This window comes from Vulpes vulpes, chromosome 1 (assembly GCF_048418805.1).
Source record: "Vulpes vulpes isolate BD-2025 chromosome 1, VulVul3, whole genome shotgun sequence".
Lineage (NCBI taxonomy): Eukaryota > Metazoa > Chordata > Mammalia > Carnivora > Canidae > Vulpes > Vulpes vulpes.
The window spans coordinates 124,909,617-124,934,164 of NC_132780.1; the positions used below are offsets into that span (position 1 = coordinate 124,909,617).

Here is a 24,548-nt window from a genome sequence, read left to right on the forward strand (position 1 = left end):
GGAATGGTGTAGGCAGCGTGATGTAGCATTAAACTACTACTGACCTTTTGACAATACATCAGGAAAACCACCTCCTGCTGGACTGCAGTGGGTTGTGGGTGGCTGACGCTGCAGAGATGAAAACCTTGGGTAAGGGGAGACTTATGCTGTCCCTAGACTTCAACAACAGAAAAAATTCTGCTCTTTAAAGAAATTTAGAAATTATAGGGTCTCGAGAGAAACTAGACATCCTCTGTCCATAGTCTTAGATTCCAGCCCTGATGTGCTTCATGATTCCTGCCCTTTCTGGCCTGGGTCTCCTTCATGGGCACAAGAGACCGTGACCTGTCCTCTCTGCCACCCACAGCTAATGTGAGTTGTGAAGAGGGTAGCACAATGGCTCTTATTCCTGTGTGTAGGTCCATATTTCCCAGCAATAGGATATTCGTGTTACTGAGGTAGGGGGTGGATTTTATGGACAAATAAATGTTTTAAATGTGGGTAACTTCCATTTAGATATGGAATGTATGGTTAATAGGTTTGTTTACCAAATTTGCTTTCTCAAGTCTAAATTAAACTAATGCTAAAGGGACGTACCCCAGTGGTCTTCTAAGAGGCATTATGGTGACAGAGGAAAACCAGCCTGAGACATTTACTTATGTCATTAGTAATACTGAGTCAACATAGAGGTAGTCAAGGGATGGGTGATTTCTGATTTTTATCTGGGATGGAAAAGCGGAGAGGCCAGGGAGTAATTCCTTATTCCACAAAAGGATGAGCCTCCTGCATTGGAATTGGAGTGTCTGCAAACCAGAAGTGGCCTCCAAAGGCTCTGCTCACCCACAGTTCCAGAAACCTTACCACGAGCACCCCTTCTCCAGCATCTTAGACTTGTGCCCCTGCTGGGGTCCTCACACCTCTGTCTCTTTCAGGCCTGTACCCTGGCCCGACGGAATGCAGAGGTGTTTCTCAAGTACATCCACAGGAATAACGTCAGCATGCCCAGTGCCGCCAGCCACACCCGGGGACCCGAGCAGCAAGTGAAAGGTCAGTGTGGGAGCTTCCAGCCACGAGCCGTGTCAGCAGCACAGACCGGAGGCTGTGTACCTGGTCATCATGCACTCTCAGACTTCCTGCTGCTTCTCCTGGGATGAGAAAACGTTTGCTATGGGATGGCATGGGTAGTGGGGATTTGTGGGCAATTTTTAAACATGCATCAGGATTTGGAGTAGAAAAATGAAGATAAAGTGTCCCTGGCACTTTTTCATTTATCTTGACCTAGAGCAGCACTGAACAGAATTTGCTGAAGTAACAGGTATGGTCTGTATCTACGTTGTGCATAGAATAGCCACGAGTCACGTGGGCTCAGAGTACTTGAAATGTGGCTAATGCAACTGGAAAACTTCATTTTTTTCCTTCAGTTGAAGATTAATTAGTTTAAATGTAAGTAGCCAGATGTGGCTAACATATCGAGGAACACAGACTAGACTATCTTACAGCCCAGAAACCAGACGCAGACTGAGAATCATAAAACCAAAATCCTGGCTTTATTGCTCACTGGGTGAGCCTTTAAGACTTCAGTTTTCTTATTTTAAAATGAAGGGTGTCTGAACCCTTGCTCATCAAAATGTGGTCCCCAGACCAGGAGCACTGGCATCACCGGGGAGTGTGGAAGAAGCCGAACCTCAGGCCCTGCCTAGACCTGATGAGAATTAGAAGCTGCATTTTGGCAAGAGCTCCTCCACCCCGCCCCAACCAGATGACTTGTGTGCACATAAAATTTAGATAAATACTGGTCTGGATAATCTTTAATATCACTCTGAAGTCTACAAAATCTATAATTACATTAAAAAACCAGTAACCTTTAATAATTGCTTATTAGATGACCACATTAAGCTTAAATTATTATCAGTGGTATCACTTATGCTGGACCATGCAGAACTTAGCCTTTGTGTGGGTGAAGAATTTAACAGATGTCATCTTGACACAGAAGAGGACTCTGAGCCTGGAGACCGAGGCGAGCGAGGGAGCTGAAACTGCCTGGGTGTGAGAGGTGGGGACAGGCTGACGGCTGCGTGCGCAGTGGGCAGTGGGAAGCACTGGTCTGCCTTGGGAAGGGCCTCCCTCCCTACCGGAGAGCCTAGGAGGTGGCACGACCAGAGGCCACTGGGGAGAATTAAATTCAGAAATAAAATCCCCTGCAAAGAGGGAATCAGGATTCCTTTTCCAGATGTACTCCCTGTTTGGGGTCCAGAGACCCTGCAGGTGGCTGGCGTCCTGTCCTCCTGCCCTTCCTGCATGCTACAACGCTTGTGTTTGGACTTAGCAGTGCAGGGAGCAGTCTGGGTGAGGCCAGCGGCCTGCCGAGCAAGCACCTGGCCCACCTACACCTCAGTGAGCCATCCACGGCAGGCACCCAGCAATTGCAGGATATGCTGCACCTACCTTCATGGCCATGAGGTCAGGTGTTTGTCCATAGGAAAGCTTTCCAGAAGGGGGAGAAATAATATCTGAAACTCTTCAGCACCTTTGCCTGATCCAGGCTGATTCTCACCACCACATAAGACTCTGAAGTGAGCCAAGCTCTGGTTAGGAGACAGAAAGATGAGAGGAAACACACTTGTCTTTGCCCGCTTGAAGCTTCCATCTGAGCAGGGACCTACAATTTCTCCCATACCCATTTCTTTTCTACCTGCTACCTGGACCTGAGGCGAGTGCCATTTATTTTAAGTTTTTGTTACAGGCGCCATCATTACGGCATAACAACCAAACCTCAGTGACCTGCAACTGTAAGGATCTATTGTTAAGGTCACTGCACATTGGCTAGGGAGCCACTGACTTGGCTGGGCTCAGCAGAGCGGTTCTGCCGCAGGCTGCTCTAGTGCCTTCACTGCAGGTTGGGCTCTTGTCTCCTCCACGTGTATTAACCTGGGACCTCAGCTGAAGGAGTGGTCATCCAGGAAAACTTCTGATGGTGGTGATGGCAAGCTCAAGTGAGCACACACACTAAGTTCCTGCTTGTATACTACCTGTTTACAACTCATTTGCCAGAGCAAGTCACATGAGCCCCAGAGTGGGGTTGGGGGACTGAGGAAGTACAATCTGTCTCTTTGGGGAGGAACTAAAAAGTTTTCATAATAGAGGCATAGATATGGACATTAGTGAATAACTGAGACCTGTAAAAGTTCTCAGCTTAAGGGAAGAGAGACAGATTCTGTCCTTAGAAAAATCAAATTTAAAAAAAAAAAAAATCAAATTTCCAGGAGGATGCGTGAAAAGTGCTAAGTACAAGTACTACAAATTTTTAAATTTAAAAATTAAATTTTTAATTTAAATCCAAGGTAGTTAACATATAGTGTATTACTAGTTTTAGGGATAGAATCTAATGATTCATCAATTGCATACAAAACCCAGTGCTCATTACATCATGTGCCCTCCTTAATGCCCATTACTTGGTTACCCCATCCTCCCATCCACCTCCCCTCCACCGACCTTCAGTTTTTTTCCCTATAGTGAGGAGTCTCCTATGGTTTGCCTCCCTGTGTCTTTATCTTATTTTATTTTTCCTTCCCTTCCCCTATGTTCATCTGTTTTGTTTCTTAAATTCCACATATGAGTGAAATCATATGGTATCTGCCTTTTTCTGAACGAGTTATTTTGATCAGCATAATACCCTCTAGCTCCATCCACATCGTTGCAAACGGCAAGACTTCATTCTTTTTGATGGCTGAGTAATAGTCTATTGTACATACACACCACATCTTCCTTATCCTCTCATCTGTCGATAGACATCTGGGCTCTTTCCATAGCTTGTCTATTGTGGACATTGCTGCTATAAACATTGTGCATCACAGCCCCTAGAACCCAGAGGACCGAGGCAGCTGAGGACTCAGGCTCTGAAGTCAAACATTCCTATCCAAATGACCCTGGACAAGGTACCTAGCCTCTCTGAACCTCCCTTTGTTCATCTTTAAATGGAGGTAATAATCATACGTGCATCACAGGATATTGTGAGAATATGTGCCTGCCACGAAGTGAGTGCTTAATAAATATTAATTTTTCATATCACCATTACTGTGTATTAGTATCTAATAGAGTTAGCAGGAAGCCAGAGGCAGACATAATACAAACTAAAGGTGAGTGCTTCAAGCATAGAGCACACTAGCAACACACATAGGAAACTTGGGCATGTGGCAGCCACTGCTGTAATGACAGGAGGAAGGAGAGTCATGACACAGCCGGACACCTACCGTGGCCCACCATGGTGCTACATGCCTTGTGCATTTCCTCTCACTTGACATCATTAGAGTTAACATGAGAAAAGCTTTCACCTTTTCTTATGATCAGATCAGATCCCAAACAACACAGAAGTTTGGACCTAGAGACACGATTCCAAGGAGATATGTTTCTAACACAGCTTCCCTATGACCATGACTTAGAGGTTGTAAAATCGAGGTCATGCTGTTAAAGTGTTCTGTGCACAGCCTCTTGTACAGGGCAGAGAGTGTGCCTCAGGCCCCGGGTCATCCACGCAGTTACGTGGTCCTCATGCTGTTGTTCTTCTCCCACCGTCTCCTAGAACTCAAGAGTGGCTGGGATTCTTACCAAGTCCCCTCACTCTCCATAGGCTCCAGGGGCCAAAGGGTTAGTTGGCATTTTAAGAACCGACACTTCCCAAGGTCTCTTACCACCAAGGACTGACTTTGGTATGAAGAGAATCCGTGTCCTTTTTAAATTACCTTGGGGACATGCTCTTCCTCCCTAAACTGGTGGAGCCTCCTCTGGAGGCTCTCGCCTCAGTTCCTCGGATCTTGCTCCCCTCTGGGAGATTCTTTATGGACCAGGCTTTGGTTTCCTCACATCTGGTACCTGGATTCGTCCCACTAGGGAGGTTTGAAAGTCATAGTTATCTGGTACCCGGCATGTGCGGTGGAAGTGGCTGGCCAGATTTGTTCATGGCCTTCCCCAACCAGTGCTCATTTCCTCTGCCCCACAGCCATCCTGAGTGAGCTCTTACAGAGGGAGAACCGTGTCCTGCACTTCTGGACTTTGAAGAAGCGGCGGTTAGACCAGTGCCAGCAGTATGTGGTGTTTGAGCGCAGCGCTAAGCAGGTATGTCCAGAGCCTTCCCCAGCTTTGCCTCACTTTTGGGGCTGTGCAGATGCCCAAATGACCATGGCATGGAACAGTCCAGAAGAAGGTCATGGCAGTAGGCAGAGTAGACATGGGCAGTGGTGCCAACAAACGGAAGGAGAACCGACTATCCCTTACCAGTCCTTCAGCCTTTACCAAGCACTCTGTACCAGGGACTGGGAGGAGATGCTGGGGTTAGGTTGCCCCTAACTCATGGATGATGCTGGGCCTGGCCTAGAAGGTGGGGGCCAGTGGGTGAGACACTGTTTTTACTGGTAGAATGTTCCACGTCTAAAAGGAGAGCGCTGAGTCATGAAATCAGCTTCCAAGCTACATACTGACTGAACGTGCCATCATTTCCTGGGTCCGTCACACTGTCTCAGCGTAGCAGTGCATGTCCTCCTACTGACAGCTGCCTTATGGGGGACCCGGTGGGTTGTTTCCTCCCACAGGCGCTGGACTGGATCCAAGAAACAGGGGAATATTACCTCTCAACGCATACCTCCACCGGAGAGACCACAGAGGAGACTCAGGAACTGTTGAAAGAATATGGGGAATTCAGGGTGCCTGCCAAGGTAGGAAGCATCCCGGGCCCTCCCCCATCCACCCAGCACTCCCCAGTCTGGCCAGTTCCACATTATGGAAGGAAAAGCAGCCTCTGTACCCCAAAATGTTGACCGCGGTGGCAATTGGCGGGGCAGGTGGGGAAGCCCAGGTAGGATGATCCCCTTTGGAACCTGAACACCCAGAGAACTGCAGCTGCTGGATGGAGCATCTGTAGGAGGGGAGTCAGCTCCGATACGCTGAGCTTCCAAATACTCATCATCGTCCTGCTTCAGGTCTAGACCCGGCTGTATTCTTTCAGACTCAGGAAGGCAGAGGGATGTATTCATGGGAAATGCAGCTGCATGTGTGAACGTCGGCACCCATCCACACTCTTGGTGTTTGAATGGTTTGGGAAGTCAACCCCATAGGCCGATGACTCTGGATGGGTTCACAAAGCAAGGGAGCGTCTCATGTCCTGAGCTGACTACTTCCATCCAGCCTCAGAGCTGGCAAACGAGCCAGGCTGGGGCCTCTGGGGAACAAAATGTGCACTGGTGCACATGGCCCACACCCTCCCATTCCCATTCACACTGAGGCAGGAAATGCTATCGTAGGAGAAAATGTGTTTTCACAGCCGGGATTTGACCTGAGGACCCTTGGATTTGAATGAAAATCTGATCTGTCTCAGTTCGCTCTTTGTAGCATCGTCGTCCCTCTCACTGGGCTCCCTGCCACGGAGGAGCCTGTCTTGGCATCACTTCCTCACATGGCAGATGCTCTTCCCGGATCGGATGAGAGCTGCTTTTGTGGGGGTCATGGCAGGGCAGGGGTGGGGATGGGGGATGCACTAATGCCTATCCTCCCCAGAGATCCCTCTGACACGAAGGCAAATTTCCTCTAGTTTGCTAACAAAGTTAGGCCCTTTGCCTCATCCCTGAACTGATGCTTCAGAAGTGGTTATTCACTTTATGAATCCTACACGACAAACTTTTGATCGTGGGAGAGCTTCCCCTGCAAACCTGTGAGCTCTGGGGCCTTTCTATCCAACGTGGAAAGCTGTCAGTTTGGATAAGAGACTCATTTCGGTATCAGCTAGAGCAAACAGCACGGGAAGGTGGCAGATGCACAGATCTCTTCCCAAAGCCAAATGAAAATAGCTTTTGAATGACCCCCGTTGTGTCATCGTTCCCTCTCCAAAGAGCGTCAATAATAAACCATTAACAAGCTGAATGGTATCAGATCCACTGGCGTCCCCACCCACGTAAGATGGATTGTGGTAGAACTCCTCAGGATCAGAATCTGTTCATAACCTAAGTGGAAATGTAGAGGATTCTTTAGTCTATTTAACAAATCTTCTTCCTATCCTTCTCCTTTTTTCCATTCACGTTGTAACCGTGGTAATCGGGTTCCATGCTTGTGGCCTTTCCTTCCCTCCCATCCATCCTGCTCATCATTTCTCTTCATCTTTAAAATACGGGGTGGGTCATATTACCACCCACTCCAAGAACTTCAGTGTTTCGCCAGTGCCTTCAGGCCGACAACCTCCACAACGGCACTATCTTCGTCCTTCTTCCGTGCAAATATCATGCCCCAGCTGAATGGATGTATTTTATTACCCTCTGAGAGATACATCATACACTTTCTTGCTTCTGTACCTTTTCTATACTATTTTTCTGCGTAGAATGTCCTTTCCTTCCTTCTAGTTTGTACCTTTTATAAAGAGCCCACCTTTCTCCTGGAGTGCCTCCTCCTCTGTGATCCTGGCAACACCCCAGGCTGTGATCTGACCCATCCCTACACTCCAGCCATTGTCGTCTGCATAACCCTTAAGGGACCTGCCATGAACCATCCTGTTCTCCAGGATGTTATCTCCTATATCAGCCAGCAAGGGCCCAAAGGATAAAAGCCATGCTTTTTTCACTTACTTGACTGAATCAAGCATCGAAGAGAGGCTGCAGATATTTGTGAACATGGGGGAAAAAGGTTTGAGTAGATTTCAACGACTTCCTTTCCCAAATCTATATTTAATATGATTCTCTTGCTCTGGCTCTCTCTGTTCTCTCTCCTGCCTAACTTAACTCTTTCTGTAATGAAGTTTCATTTTCCCATCTGACGTGTCCCAAGGCTTGGGGCTGTTTGTTATTAGGCTATCTACAGGATAATGAATCCAGCCAAAGATTTTCTGATAAAAGGTGATAGCCCCCAGTCCCACTCCAGCCCCACTTCCCTGAGGCAAGCCTCTTGTAACCAGCTATCTTTGATTGTAATCCTTGTAACCAGGAAAGTGAATTTGAATTGGAAACTAAATTGACCTTAAACCACAAGCGAGTAAATATGGTGGCCCTCACGACTAAATAAGGCAATAGAACATATGGAATATATTGAATTATTATACTCTGCTCCAAAGATGCAGATCAAGTAGAAGAAACATTGGATATAAAAAGGTACTTGCTACATAGCGGTCCACAAGTAAAAGAATAAAAATCAGATAAAGAGAATTTGGGTGGGGATATGAGGATACCATTTTTCTTATCGTGGTGGGCCTAGAAAAGCCAGTTAGGAGAATACACAAGGTACTTTCCTAATGTGGGTTTCAGAATTTACGAGGGGTCCAGGCACATGATGATAGGAAAGCTTAATCATCTTGACAGCTGGAAGAAATCGATTTCTTCTAATAGCAAAACTTTTTTTTTTTTTTAGGTTCTTTGGTTTTTCGATTTTTATAATTGCGTGGTTTTTGTATATTCACAAGGCTGTGCAACCGCTGCCACTACCTTGCTCCAGAACATATTCATCGCCCCCCAAACAAACCCCATACCCATTAGCAGTCGTTCCCCATTCCTTCCTCTCCTCAGCCCTGGAACCACTGCTCTATTTTCTTTCTTTGTGAATTTGCCTATTCTGGAGTTTTCATATAAACGGAATCATGGAATCATATAATACGTGGTCTTTTGTGTCTTTTTTTTTACTTATAATGTTTCCAAGGTTCATCCATGTCCTGTGTCAGTACTTCGTTCCTTTTTAAAAATTTTTTAATTTAAATTCAATTTGCCAACATATAGTGTAACACCCAGTGCTCATCCCATCAAGTGCCCTCCTTAAGTAGTACTTCATTCCTTTGTACGACTGAATAATATTCCATGATAAAGCTACACCACATTTTGTTTATCCATTCATCAGTCGATGGACATTTGGGCTGTTTTCAGTTTCTGGCTACCATGAATAATGTTGCTGTGAATATTTGTGTACCGGCCTTTGTGTAAACATATCTTTTCAGTTCTCTTAGCTCTATACCTAAGAGTGGAATGACTGAACCATATGGTGACTCTGTTTAACTCTTTGAGGGGCTGCCGAAAACTCTTTTCTAAAGTCGCTGTGCCATTTTACATCCCCACTGGTGGTGTACAAGAGTTCTGACTTCTTCACGTCCTCCCCAACACTTGTGATCATTCGTCTTTTTAATATTGCCACCCTGGAGGGTCTAAAGTGATATCCCATCAGAGTTTTGATGAACATCTCCCAATGAGTGATGAGGTCAAGAGAACACTTTTTTAGACTCGTCATTTTCTCTCTGACAGTGAAAGAAGCTATGAGATAAATTGGATTTAATTCCTCTTAACAAAAGAGAATTAAGTGGTAGCAAAGTGACTGGAACCTGATCTGAACTAAATTAGCTAATTCAGGAATTCAGGCCATGAGGGAAGGGGACAGCTGGGCTGTCAGGTGCCTTACAGTGAGAAAAGTGGAATCTGAACAGTTCAGATAAAAGGTGGGCATTGTGTTTCTGAGACTCAGGAGGAATTATGGCTGTTTACCCACATCAGGGAGCTTGATAAGTTCATATCTACAAGCAGTATATCAATAAAGACAAGGAATACCTGCAATGAAGGGCAGATTGGAAGATTGCAACGAGATTATAAGAATTCTATCAAGAAGGCTAAATCTTAACAGACTTGTGATAATATGCAAAAGACACTGAAAGGGCTTCTGACAAACTATAGTCAGAGTAAGGCTCACTGATTAGGGAAAGATGGTGTAATATTAACTGATCACAGGAAGGAAGGAAGAGAAGGGGGGAGGGAGGAAGAAAAATAGAACTACTGACCCCTTTTTTTCTAGCAGGTTACATAGAATTCAAAACAGAAAGAGCAAAACACACGGGAGGGGACCCATGAAGCTCAAGATAAGAGACTTGTCTCCTCTAGATTTCCAGGCCCACATGAACTATATCCCCTAAAGACTCCCTTTTGTCCACAAGATCACACCCATTCTTCTGACCCTACCATTCAGAAGCCTCTGCATTCTGACCCCCATTTTGTCAGTCTTCGATAAGTTACTCTGTTTTGGGGGCAAGATTTGAGTTTCAAACCAGATAGTATATGGCTATATGTGGCAATGAAGAGAGAAGCCATGGCTGGACCTCCCAGGAGTCCAAGAAAATCTGAATGATTCGGCCTCATGTGCAGAGCAAGAAAGGGCATGAAAGCTAGACCAAGGGCAGTTCAGCAACCCCACTGTCTGGTCATCTCATGACGGGGGATCAGGAATATGTAATCACCGTTCTTATGATTCAGCTTGCCCTTCTCTTCTCGTGTCTGCTTCTGTATTTTCACTTCTACCCTGCACCACCTACCCTCTTCCCTCTGCTGTTGAAGTCCCCAGAAAAAGAACTTTAACTCTCCCTGTTCAGACAGAGATTCTAGGCCAGGCTGCCACAGAAGGCAATGGCTGCATATTGATGGGCTGCCCCACGGAGACATGTTTTTACCTCTGATCTCATCAGCTGTGGCCAAGCATGTGGCAGGTCACATGGTGCCCCTCTGGTCACTTGTGTATAAGAAATCACTTCAGACTACTCTCAGTAGGTGCCTTGGGGGGTCCAGTGTATGAGTCCGATTTTTTCATCTCGTTCTTCCCAATATAAACTCTCAACTCTTGCTGGTCCAGCCTTACTTACCTCCAAACACAGTATTTACCCACTAATTCATGTACTCAACATTCGTGGTATGCCTGCTACTTTCTAGACGTTGGAATTACAAATGAATAAGATGTTAACACTTATCTTTTAGAAGTGCATGGTCTAATGAAGGAGACACATAAGTATCTCAGTGTGATACATGCCGAAGTAGGGGTACATGTGTGGCCGTGTGGGGACACTGGAAGGGGCATCCCCCACTCAGCTTGTGCGGAGGAAAGGAATGAAAGAGAGCCATTGGATAGAAAGCGGGGATGAGTAGGAACCACTCATCACAGCAGGAGGGGCATGGGGCATGGGAGGTTCGGTTGGCTGATGTTTAGGGGCCACGAAGAACATGGTGACTGTCACAAAGGTAGGTGAGGCCGCGTGGGGAGGGCTTGTCTACACTGCCCAACTTACTGTCCATTTGCTCCTCCAGGTTCCACACATATCTGGAATACTCTTGGTCACAAACCGTTCTCCTTATTGCATCTGAATTACAGTTTCTGTGTTTCAGGAGATGATTTCCGGTGATGGAGCTGCCTGTAGGGCTCCTGCCACCAGCTGGTTGTAAAACTCTCATTTCATGCTGAAGTCTCCTTACTGAGAGCAGAAAATGCATATTTTCAAGAGTTTTACATGAAGATTTCTTGTTTATAGCTGCAAAAAAATTAATCTCTGTTTTAAATAAATAGACCTTTAACAGTTGTTTTCGGGGTCGCGGAGGGGAGAAAACCCCTAAATGCCATGAGATGAAGTCCTCAGGCTCCCAGGGATCTTTTCTTAACCAATTCCCAGTGCTGTGTTCTTTGCCTTATGGTGGCTAAGGAGACGCTTCTCTTATCCTCAAACCCACCTTTTTTGCTTCATGACAAAGCTCTTCCAGTCCCTTGTCTCCCAGCTTGGGTACCAGCCGCTGTCCTGAGTTGGGAGACACTCAGGCGAGTTGCTGGAGAGCTGGAGCCCACCTCTCCCAGGCCTTGCTGGCCTTTCTGGTCAGAAGCTGTCTGTTTCTGACATTTCTGGAGAGGGTCAGTCTCTTGTGTAAGGTCCATAGATGAGCCTGGAAAGTGAGGGAGGAGGATGGAATACAGGCAGGAGCTTCTGTCTCTTCTAGTCCCTGCTCCAGGGATTTTCTGCCTCAGTTCCCCTCAGTTATCTAGATTTTAGCAGGATCCAAAACTTGGATCTCTTCTCCTCCACCATTAAAGATAACTTTACTTCTCAGAATGTCATTTAAATATTCTTTCCTTTTTCTCAAAATTAATCAAGCTTCCCTGATCTTGGAGTTTCAAAACCCAACCTTAGGCTACAAGATGAGCAAGTGTTTACTTCTTCAGATATCTCCTTTGTTTCTATATCTTACACAACGTAAGTCCCACCTCCCCATAGGACCTTTCCTGCCCATGCCAGCCCACCTTCATTTTTTTCCTGTTTTAAATTTCCCGAAGTGTTAACTCTGCATACTTCTTATGTTGACATTCAATTTCATAATGCCCTGAGTTATTTAACCACTCTGCATGACAGTCCTGTCCCCTTTAGAGATATGGGCTCTTTGGGGGAAATAAGTATCTTTTTCTCTTTTGTTTATCCCCCAAGCCTGTCCCCACAGCCCTCTGCACGGTGGTATGGAGAGTAGGTATTGAACAAACGCTTGCTAGAAATGAAATTAATCCAATACGCATCAGAACTCCACCTTAGCCCCATAATAGATACTGGCTTCATTAATCTTCTCTATTTCTCTCTCTCTCTCTCTCTCTCTCTCTCTCTCTCTCTCTCTCTCTCTCTCTCTCGGAAACTAAAGACAAGATCCTGATGGTGAAAGGGACAGACTTTAGTCTTAAATCTGCTAATTAGATTTCTTTAGGTCCTGGCCTGTGCCAACTTAGCTGTTGACAAAGCCTACTCCAGGCCAGTACGGTGAAGGGAGAGAACTAGGCACTGTGGTCCAGAAGCCAACAGGCTCTATCACTTACAGATGGTATGAACTTGGACAAGCCCCAAACCTCTCTAAGCCTCGGCTTTTTTCATCTGTGGTTCAGAGACACCCACACCACCTCCTTCCACCCACCTTTTCGAGATGCTTTAAGACTCAAATGAGTCTCAGATGTGATATTAACATATTCTGTGACCTGATAAAGGACAGTATTAATGTACGAGCTCCTTACCGTAATCATGATGGCTAACATGTATTGCTTCCTGAGCTCTTAATGTGAGCACTGCCCCCCTAGGCACTGCTTTGAGCATTCTTCATTGTCACCTCATGAAATGTTCACAACAACCCTATGATGGAGGAGTATTGGGATCCCTCTTTTGCAGATAAGGAAACTGAGGCACAGGGGATTTAAGTAATTTGTTCAAGACCTCCCAGCTAGTAAGTGACAGACCTGGGCTACACACCCAGGCAGGCAGTGAGGTATCTGTGGCTGCTGTGAAGCAAAGGGGGATGGGACTGAAGGGCCATGAGAATAAATGTAATCTAGTAATTTAGGATCATCTTTTGGGACAGCAAACAAAGGAGAAGGTGAAGCTTCTGATTCAACTGGCTGATAGCTTTGTGGAGAAAGGTCACATTCATGCCACAGAGATCAGGAAATGGGTGACCACGGTGGACAAGCATTACAGAGACTTCTCCTTGAGGATGGGAAAGTACCGGTACTCCCTGGAGAAAGCCCTGGGTGTCAACACAGAGGTAGGTATGGGGGTTGCCCAGCTGGGACATCCTCCCTTCTCATCTCTCTCAGCACCACTGCTCTCATTACCGTGGATGGAGCTGGGCTTTCCACGCAGTCTTTCTGAGCTATTGACCCCTAGAACACTTGTCTTGTGTGACTTTTCTAGTGGAGGGAATGGATCTTGGTGAGCCATTGACCTCTAGCCCCTTCTGATTAGTGCTATATGGCAAAATTGGCTGGCCAAGGGTGGGGTCCATGGCTGCAAACAGAGTTTTTCTTTTTCTTTTTTCTTTTTTTAAAGATTTTGTTTATTCATTTGAAATAGAGAGAGAGAGCATGAGCAGGGGGCAGAGGAAGAGGGAGAAGCAGGCTCTCTGCTCATCGGGGAGCCCAATATGGGGCTTGATCCCAGGACCCCAAGGATCACAACCTAGGCCACCCAGGTGCTCCCAGAACAGAGTTTTTTCTATGTGTAGAGTTAACTGTTGATTTTGAGGACTAAACCCTTTACCTTGGCTTCATCAGTACCATCTTCCACCCAATTATGTTAATCAGCAAATGTTGGGTCCCCTGTCTGTATAATAGTGTTCTTTCAAGAATAAGAGATGTGATTGTGCAAAGGCTATTTGACATTTCAACTGGAAAAAGGTACTATTTGCCAAGAATCAAGGAAAGACTGACTTTTAATCTCTCCTTTGTAATAGAGGTCAGTAACCTATGAATTAAGAGCTAAATATAGGCTGGCAATTTAATCCTAGGATTTCTAATTCTTAAATCTTTAAATAGGCTGATGCTCTGAAGCAGAACAGACTAAAGAGTGAACTGGTTCAAACCACTAAAATTGGGGGAAATAATAACACCTCCCCTGGGCTTTAAACTGTGAGATTTTTTTCTAAAGGTTTCCATCCTGTATAAATACAAAGCAGTGGTTGAAATAAGCAGGGATGGACAAATTTAATAGTTGTTGTATCGTTTAGCTTTCTATTTCTAAGGGAAATTGCTTGTTTAAATAAAAATATTGGCTTTTATTATTTTCCCTAGACAAATGGAAGTTTTCTTATGTCTTTATATGTGTTTCTGTCTTACATCTATTTTAATGGTTAATAACCAATCTTAGACTAATATTTTTGTGTGTATGTGCGTATGTGTGTGTGTGCATTTAGATTTAATCAGGACCAAAGTCCTCGAAGAAACGTGACACTAATTATTAAATGTGTTTCCTATTTTTCCTTGCTGTGGATATTAGCCCTCACCATTTGACCTGAACATTTTATATATTTCTTATTTGGGGGGAAAAAAAGAGAACTATTCCATGAAGAAGAGGACTTGTAGGTGGCCATGTGTTGGATTCCCTCTCTTCTTAACCTGCTCCATTATATCTTTCTCTCTTTTTGCCTTCTATTGCCTCCCCTAACTCTGATGAGTTCCTCTCCCAAAGCATCTCCAAGGTGACCTCTGGGATCTCTCTGTGTAGGACAATAAGGACCTGGAGCTGGACATCATCCCAGCAAGCCTTTCAGATCGTGAGGTCAAGCTACGGGACGCCAACCACGAAGTCAATGAAGAGAAGCGGAAGTCAGCCCGGAAGAAAGAGTATGTTTTGGGGAACTTCTACCCAATTGGCAAACTCCTCATGACTATGCTTGGTTTTCACTGCTACATATCCCTCTGATAGCTTAATGTGTCCACTCACGGAGGTTGGAATGGACAGACATGATGCTTCCACCCACATTTCACAGTAATCAAAACTTATAGAGCATTGGAGAGTAGAAACAGTGAGCCTTGTCCATCTTACAAACCGAGAACATTGTGTTGTTCAGGGGCCCAAGAGGAAGGGAGACTTCTCCTTGCAGATGCGGAGCACAAGCTTTTCTTTAAGGGACACCGAAGAGCAGTCACAACACTGAACTCGTGTTCTGCTTATGATTGCATGCTCCGCTTCACACACACCAGTTTAGGTTGTAAGCGAGCCCCGTTAAGAATAGTGGCAGAGCGCTCAGGGTAATCCAGGCCAGAGGTCAGCAAATCATGGGCCACAGGCCACATGTGACCCCTCCCCTTCCAATAGTCTGTAAGTGAAAAATTACTTTTTTGTATTTTTAAGCGGTTGAAAAAAATACCAGGAGAAAAATATTTTGCAATGTGAACATTAGGTGAAACCCTTTTGTGTCCATAAATAAAATCTCATTGGAACACAGCCACACTTACTTTTTTTTTTTTTTTTTTTTGCATATTGTCCATGGCTCCTTTCACATTCCAACAGCAAAGTGGAGTAGGTGTGAGGTGTGACAGAGACTTAATGGTCCACGAGTACTTCCCACCTAGCTCTTTACAAAAAAAGTTTGCTAACCTTCAGTGTCCGTGGTGGTGTCTTGGGCATCTCTGCCTGGCTTTTACACCTGGTTTAAGTGATGGTTCTGCAAACCGTTCTGGTGTAAGTCAGCAGTTCTGTTGAACAGCAGTCATCATTCCAGGAGTGTGAAGGAAATGCGGGAAGCTGAGAGTCGCGCTGCCCCGCTGGTGGGAATGAACACAAATGGTGCTGCGTGTTGTGCACACATGCAAGCACACACATGCAACTGCGAACACATGTTAGCACAGCATCACAAAGTGGTGGAACCGGGGCTGAAAAGGGAGAGAATATGGCACTAGCTGAACACAAACATGCTGGAGGGATACAGAGCAAATCATCAAGGTGACAGGGACTCAGAGGAAAATACTCAGAGGCAGAGAGTTTTGAAGAAAGGACTCTTCCTTTCTTGGTCGTGAAATAGAAAAATGGGTCATTGGGGAATGTCATAAATGCCAGGGTAGGGAAGCAAAGTTTGAAGGAAGGAGGGTATTAGATCTCGAACCAACTAAACGCCCATTTGTTTTCTCCTAGATTCATTATGGCTGAATTACTGCAGACAGAGAAGGCTTATGTAAGAGACTTACATGAGTGCTTAGAGGTAAGTCTTGCGGTAATCAGTTCACAGCTATCTTGGAAAAATGACAGCCTTGCCAGCATCAAGTCCTTGAGAGAAGCTCAGTCCTCTTTGTCTCTCCCAGAGCTTCACAAATAAAAGCCAACAGAGGAGATCTTTCTCCCAGAGTCAGTAGTAATTGCATGGGAGTGGAAAGTGCTTTTGAAAAGAAACTTTTCTCAGACTGGAGCTGGACCCAGCAAAAACATATATAAGACTTGAATTCGAAATAAAAACCATGACGCAGTCAATGAACTTAAGTTGAGTCTGCAGATCTACGCCTCCACCCCACCCCACCCCCCGCCCTACCCAACACACTCCAACACACACACACATTTAATCAATAAGAGGAACGGGAGCTTTGTGCTTTGCTGAAGCTCAGGACATGAGTTTCCCTGGCAACAGCTGAAGATAATGGAACGTTTGAGTTTTCTTTCTTCCCATTTTGTGTATTTACCATCTCACTTTTCACACCGCACATGCAAGCCCAGTCGGAGTCTTACCCCTCCAGTATGAATGAAGACCTGTTTGTCTGCATTTGGTAGTACTTGCCAGTGACGATGCTGCTGCTGTCTTACAGACCTACCTGTGGGAGATGACCAGTGGCGTGGAGGAGATCCCCCCTGGGATTCTTAATAAAGAGCACATCATCTTTGGCAACATCCAGGAGATCTACGATTTTCATAACAAGTAGGTTGGTGGAGGGTTTTCCCCAGAGCATACTGAGGGCCACAGATACCCATCGGCAGGGCTTCCCAACAAGTGGATCAAAGCTGATTGGCAAATCCCACCTGGTAATTTTACCTGTTAAATTTTCTAAGTCAGTTGTCCAGAGTCACTTGTGTAGAGCGAAGTCAAGGATTCAGCAGTGTCCATCCCCAGCTCCTTAGGGACCTACAGGTAACACCTTCATATCCAATCAGAATGATAACCAAGCTCCGAGGAACTAAAAGTAGAGCCTCTTCAGTAAAACTGGGAAATTCTGAGACTAGAATTCATCAAAAGCTAATCATTCTGCCCTGTGGGGCTTGGGTTTCAAACTCCATTGAAGTTTTTATTTCAACCTAAATACTTTCTCCCTCCACAGCTACCTCATCATCTCCACTCTCAACCAAAACAAAAACATGTGAACATACAGATAGATAATCAAAATACCTAATGGAGCACATTTCTTGACAGCTTATGGGGAGAATGTCTACTGGCCCTCTATGTCTTGTTGAGATGAGTAGAACCACAGAGCGAGCCCTAAAACATCACAATTCTTTTTGTCCAGCTCCCAATTGAAGTGTCTTTTCTACAACATACTAAACAGGTTTCATTGCTAACAGAGTCACCAAGAACATTGGTTGGTTAGTTACATGGTGAACTGGTGGAAATAACTCAGTTTTCAAAATACAAAGAGAGGGAATCTGATGACACAGGAATAGTGTTGGTATAAAGTCCTAGAGCTCCCTGGGGACCCTGCTGCAGAGAGGGGCCAAGCGGTAAAGGTTCAGCGTTGTAGGATTCAACTCGAAGGAAGTCCTACGGTCAGGCTCATCCAGGCATTTCCCAAGTTAAGGTGTCAGAGATAAAACTGCCAGCCCCAAGATTTCCTCATGAGACCATAGGTACAGGTGAGGCAAGACTCTAGAACGGCACTATCCAGTGAAGCTTTCTGTGGTGATGGAAATATTTCACATCTCTGCTCTTCAGTCTAATAGCCACTAGACACATGTGGCTACCCAACACTTGAAATGTGGCCTGTGCTGCTGAGAACTGAATCTTTAATTGAATTTTTTTAATCTTTAATTGAATCTTTGTATTCAATTTAGTACATTTAGATGGCAAGTGGCTACCCGATGGACAGCCCAGCTGTAGAAAATAAGAACTCAGTGTGGGGCCCTTTGCTAGGAATGACTAAGAACAAGCAAGAGTGAGCTATAAAATGATCCTGAGCTCTACATAAGACATGGAGAGCCACTCTTATCAGGTCCTGATGATTAATACCCTCTTATGTCATCAAATGGCATCAATTTTAAGAGAACATAAAATACGTAGCTTCCATGACATGTTAACTCTTCAGGCTATGAAACCAGTGAGTTCTAGGGGAAAAAAAACCTTCTGACTTGCTGGAATACTTAATAAAAGTTTCCGGTCTTTTTTTTTTTTTTTAATCACAAATTTTAGCACTCTTCTTTTGGTTTGTCTGGAAATCTCCAGAAATAGTCTCTCCTCGTGTCTCTTTAATAAGATCCCAGTAAAGCCAAAGCCACTCTTGACCACTGATTCCAGTTCTCTCCTCTGAGCCCCGCTCAGCATTATCCCATCTCCCTCAGGATGTCTGAGAAGACGTTGGTCTGGTAAGCAGTAAGGCATGGTACTTTCACTTTTCTTGATGTGTGGTCTCTGGGATTTTAGCCAACAAGTCTCACTTTTCCCTGTATTCTTACAGAAATGACGAAGTCTAGAAGTCTAGGGATCACAGCATGCACTTCCAGGAAGCCCTGCTTTTACCAAATCAATATATAGGGAAAAGACTATTCATGTACAACTGTAACAATAGACCAATTATAACAAACTATCTACCTCTTACTCTTGTTTCATGATATCGCTTTAGTAAACCATAGTTAGCAGTTTAGTAGTTTTTAAATAGCTGAAATAGCTACCAGTGGCAAAATATAGTTCTAAGAAGCCCCTTAAAAAAAAAAAAAAAAAAAAAAAAAAAAAGGTTAGACCATGCGGAATGCTACATTCTGTAGAGGAATAAATTTAATTGTCGAGAGCACGGGTCCCCAGCAAATGTTGTCTATTTATGACATTATAGAGAAACAAGAAGAAAATAAAGACCAGCTTCTGAGCAATCAAAAGAGATATCGCAAAGATAAAGTTCTTATCTTTTCACAGAAACAGCTTTCTATTCTCCTTTACAGCCACTTTAACAATCCTGTTAGATGGTAAGATCATTTCTAAGACCTTAGCAACTTAGAAGCAGTAAATAAAAGTCAAGAACTTGAGCACGTAGTCTGATATTACCAGCATAAAGTAAAAGAAGACAGATAAACTGCAAAACAAAACAAAGTGACCCCCAAAATCATAGTGGTCAAGGGCTACTTAGTATTGATACCAGTGATGCTCTATCCCAATAGAGAGGCCAACACAGCCACTGTGTTATATATTCTGCATTAAAAAGAAAGGAATTCAAAAAAAAAAAAGAAAGAAAGAAAGAAAGAAAAAAAAAGAAAGGAATTCTGCAATGCAAATAGAATTTTTTTGCTCTCCACCAAAAAAAAATAATGTTTTAAATTATTCACAATTTAAGGGAACATCCAAGGAAATAAAGCTGGGTATTAATAATCCAAAGGATCCAGAGGGTAAGAGCTTTCTCAGAGTATGTGCTTTCTCCTTATGCCATACGAATTTTGATTAATTGGAAAAAGCGTAACACCTCTAAAATCTCTAATAAATAAGAGAGGAAATGGCAATGAAGGCAACTTTGAAAATGCAGCAAATGTGAACTCCATAAAAGACCCATGTCTTTTACTGCATCACTCTGGCACACGATGCACTCTAAGTAGCTATTTGTTGGGTGGATAGATGGATGAACGGACACACAGACTAAAAATAAAATTACACTTTGCAGACTTATGGCTAGTGCCGTTGAAGTCATAATTCAGTCTTCTGTTTGTGAGAGTCACAAAATAGGGAAAACCATCAGATATGATTTTTTTTCCCCCATCGCTACCAGAACATTAACAATTATAACCTTAAGAGCAAAATAATATCTGAACGAAGGGGTTTCCTGGGGGCTTCTTTTTTTATGATTTTTAATATTTTTAAATTTGTGTGTAGTTGACATGCAATGTTACATTAGTTTCAAGTGTGCAACATGGTAATTTTCTGGGTTTATGTATGCTCTGCTGACCACAAGCATAGCTACCATTTGCCACCATCCAGCAGTTACAGTGTCATTGACTATATTCCTATGCTGTGCCTTTTTTCCTGTGATTTATTCATTCTACAACTGGAGGCCTATGTCTCCCACTTCCCTTCACCCATTTTGCCCATCTCCCCGTAGCCCTCCATAGGGCAACCATCAGTTCTCTGTATTTGCAAGTCTGATTCTACTTTTTGTTTGCGTATTTATTTGGGTTTTTTTCCAGACTCCATATATGAGTAAAATCATACTTGTCTCTCTCCATCGGACCTATTTCATTTTGCATAATATCTTCTAGGTCTATCCATGTGGTCACAAATGGCATGATTGCCTCCTTTTTTACAGCTTTGCAATATTTCAGAGTGTGTGTGTGTGCACATCTTCCTTATCCATTCCTCTGTCGACGGTCTCTTAGATCACTTCCTTATCTTGGCTATTGTAAATAATGCTGCAATAAGCACAGGGTGCATATATATTTTCAAATTAGTGTTTTCGTTTTCTTTGGGTAAAGACTCAGTGGTGGAGTATTGGATCATATGGTATTTCTATTTTTAATTTTTTGAGGAACCTCCATATGGTTTTCCATAATTGGCTAGAGCAATTTACATTCCTACCAGCAGGGCATAGGGGTTCCTTTTTCTCCAAACCCTCACCAACACTTGTTATTTCTTGTCTTCTTTTATTTTAGCCATTCTGATAGGTGCAGAGTGATACCTTATTGTGGTTTTGATTTGCATTTCCCTGATGATCAGTGATATTGAACACCTTTTCATATTGTCTGTTGGCCCTGTCTTCTTTGGAAAATATTTAAGAAGAGGTCCCCTGCCTATTTTTTTATTGGATTGTTTGGAGTTATTTTGGTGTTGAGTTATATAAATTCTTTATATATTTTGGAGATTAACTTCCTGGGAACTTCTCTTTTTTTTTTTTTTTGTCTGGGTCTCTTTGTTTTTATTTATTTTTACATTTTATTTATTTTTATTTAAATTCAATTTGCCAACATATACCACCCAGTGTTCATCCCATCAAGTATCCTCCTCAGTGCCCGTCACCCAGCTACCCCATCCCCCCACCCACCTCCCCTTCTGCAACCCTTTGTTTCCCAGATTTAGGAGCCTCTCACGGTTTGTCTCTCTCTCTCTAATTTCTCCCACTCAGTTTCCTGGGAACTTCTTAATGGGAGGACCATACAAGAGTCCAAACACCTGTTTGCTATTCAGGAATACTTATGAAATGGTCACTTTTTAACCTGAATATATGCCAAGCTTCTTTATATCCCCAATTATTTGCATCTTCACAAAGATGTGCTAACAGCAAACACATTTCTCTTGTTTCTAGTGCACAGCTTGGATTATCTACTTATACTCCAGAGAGTGAGGGAAGGAGGAAGGAAGGGATGGAGGGAAGAAGATTGGAAAGCCAAGAGATTGAGATTGACGCTACCTGGATGACACAGTTAGCTGAGTCACTAGGAAATTATTACCTAGACCAAGGGTGTTATGGTGAATATGTTACATTTCTCAGCTAGTTAGTATTGATCTTTTGAATGGTATCACTTTGAAAAATGACAACCAAGATTAGTTGTGTGTGTATTATCTTTCTCAAGGACCTTGTCTATACAGATATTGAACAGAGAAATTCTCAAGCACCAAAATTTTTAGAAAGAAGAGCAATTCAATATATAGAACGTAACACCTCTAAGTAATGGTTTTAACAGAAATTGGAGATTTAAGTGGAATGATACTTAGTTTTTACCCTCTGTTCTTCCCATCCTTATACTACATCTTCTTATAGAATTATAAAGGTAATGAAGCTTACATACGCAAGACCTAAACCCATTTCTATTGTATTTTGCTAAGCATTCCAGGAGCACTCAGTTAAGATAATATATCCCATAAATAGATCCCCCAAACAGTAATGGGTTTTTTTAATGTAATCTCCCCACTTGGACTAACCTACAACTTGTAATTCAGAAAAAAAAATGTATTCACTTTCAGTTTTCCTTGATGATTAGATTTTCAGCTTTGGTAAGAAGAGCTGTTTAAAATGCTTATTACCTTCTGCTAAATCTGAGCTTTACTTTTTACTCTTTGCTTATTTTTCTATTATTTGTAGGTGAGTCTGAGCAATAATATTTTTCTAAAATTTCTGCCGTCGGGGCTCAGAGGGTCTTCCTCACCATCAATTACAACTATCTCCATTATTAGATAAGGATGTTGAGGCCCAGAGAGAAGCCAGTGACTTACCCAGTGGTGGAACATTGTCTCCCCCTTTAAAAATTAGGTGTAGATTCTGGGGGGGGGGGGGTGTTTTTCCACGTCACTGCCTTCTCCCTTTCCCCCCACTCCATAGACCCGCAGGTGGGACTGCCAAAGCTTGTTGGTTTAATTCATATCTAACCAGCTGCTCTGTGATCCCCAAGTTTGAGGAACACTTCAACCCATTTCTTCCATAGGTATGTCATCCAGGTCCCATAGCCTTCCAATAATTACCTGACATAGATCTGTTTTTTCAGCAAGGGCTGGAAAGGCAAGTGGAGGACCAATAAACCAGGGACAGGTACCTCTCCTATACACTTCTTCCCTCCAGGCTTGGCCAGAAGCTTAGATTTGGCCTTGGCCACTACCCACTGCACTCCTAGCCTAGCCTTCCCAGGCTCAAGGCTGAGGGAGAAAGGCCAGAGCTATGTGAGGCTAAGCTGGAAGCATCGGCCAGGCCAGGGTCAGCCTACCAGGATACCAGGTAGCCAAGATTGGCCAGCAGCAGAGGGTGGTATGCAGCAGGACAGGAAGAGCTGGGGGAAGCAGTGGGAAATGCCAGTGGACAACTGGACCAGGCCCACATTTCCACATCTTCCCGGAGTTCCTTCTTGGGCCAGCCCTGTGCTAGTCTGGAGGTAGAGCTGGTACCCAGTGATGATGAATCAAACCCAGGCTCTGCCCCCTGAGTCCTGGGAATTATTTATGTACTTGCGATTAGAGTGGAGCGATGCACAAATGCAGTTAAAAGAGCAAAGAAAATAGCCTCCCCTGGAGAAATAGGAAAGGCTTCCCAGAGGGAGGGCATTCGAGATGGGATTTAAATAACTGGTAGGATTTCTGTAGCCTTGATGATGGAGGGAAGCTTGAACAAAGGCCTTTCTAGGGAGGAGAGTGGCAAAGTCTAGCAAGAAGGCTGAGAGTGGCCACAGGGAGGAGTTTTTGAGTCATTCTCAACCCTGGGTCAGGGGTGGGGTGAGGTCTGGGCATCCTGCTTCCAGTTCAACTGTATCTTCTCACCTGTGAGACTGATGTGGAGGAGACGGCAGGTGGAGGGTGAAGGTAGTTGTGGTCAGAAATGGTGATGGCAGAGGAAGGGAGGGAGGTGCGGAGGAAGGGAGAGGAGAGAGTGAGGGAGGAGAGAGGGATCAAATACCGACATAGAGGAGAAGTGAGCGAAAACAGTGAAGTGGGTGGATAATAATGGGAAGAAGAGGAAGAGGAGGGGGAGGGAAGCAGTAGTCAGGGAGGTTAGAGAGGTTAGGGGGGGTGGAGGGAGAGAGATGGATAGAGACCCACACCTCTCCAGGGCTACCATCCTATTTTGGATGGGAAAATCAGCAATGTGCTTTTTAAACATTTTTTTTATCATAAACCAGAGAAAAAAGATGATACGTTATGTCCTGAGACACACATGCTTATATATATAATAGGGAAATCTGTTTCTCTTTCCCCTTCCCCTTTTTAATGCTGGCTTCCACCCCCTAAATTAATACAAGCCTGGAAACACTTTGGGGTGGTGGTGGGGTCAATCCTCGGTACAAGGCAAGGAGCTGCCTCCACCCAGTGGCGAGAGGAGGGATGTGCGGCCTACAGCTGGGTCCGCAGGACACCCTCCCCTCCGGGCTTTCTCCTTTGCCTTTCCTCTCACTTAAAATATGCCTCTTTTAAGCCTTCTATGCTTCTTCTCCCCTCCAAGTGCCCTTGGTGTTAGTTTTATCCCATTTACAGAAATCACAGAATTACAAAGTATAAAAGCCTGGAAGAAACCTTTAAAGATAATCTAGGTCTGCTCTCATCCCTTGCACTGTAGAAACTGGGGCTCACAAAGGTGTGTGACCCGCCCAAGCCTATTTTGATGGCATAGCCAAAGATTCTAGGTCTTCAGAGCTCCCTATTACATCATACTGTCATTTTCTTAATATTCAAATGTCAGGGTAAGAGGAGGGGAGAGAACTGATTTTTCTTAGGCCCTAAACGCATGCCATAAGGGATAACTACAAGTAGGCCACAGCCCATCAGATGGGCCTTATAAAAATTTACCTGTGGTTTGTCTTCGTTTGTTTTTTCTGTAAGCTGTCAACACGGGTGCTGGTTACAGGTGTTGGGGCATACCCA

At 44.2% G+C, this 24,548-nt stretch overlaps 1 protein-coding gene across 50 annotated transcripts in view; it reads left to right on the forward strand.

Annotated features, from left to right (window-relative positions):
- KALRN (kalirin RhoGEF kinase) overlaps window positions 1-24,548 on the forward strand; it is a 656,402-nt gene that overhangs the window by 394,626 nt on the left and 237,228 nt on the right. For all 50 annotated transcript variants that reach the window (XM_072725283.1, XM_072725286.1, XM_072725313.1 and 47 more), the window contains exons 19-25: window positions 912-1,026; window positions 4,976-5,091; window positions 5,565-5,687; window positions 13,125-13,307; window positions 14,765-14,883; window positions 16,175-16,241; window positions 16,837-16,946. In XM_072725283.1, coding sequence (XP_072581384.1) covers window positions 912-1,026; window positions 4,976-5,091; window positions 5,565-5,687; window positions 13,125-13,307; window positions 14,765-14,883; window positions 16,175-16,241; window positions 16,837-16,946 — 833 coding nt within the window. The remainder of the gene's footprint in view (window positions 1-911; window positions 1,027-4,975; window positions 5,092-5,564; window positions 5,688-13,124; window positions 13,308-14,764; window positions 14,884-16,174; window positions 16,242-16,836; window positions 16,947-24,548) is intronic.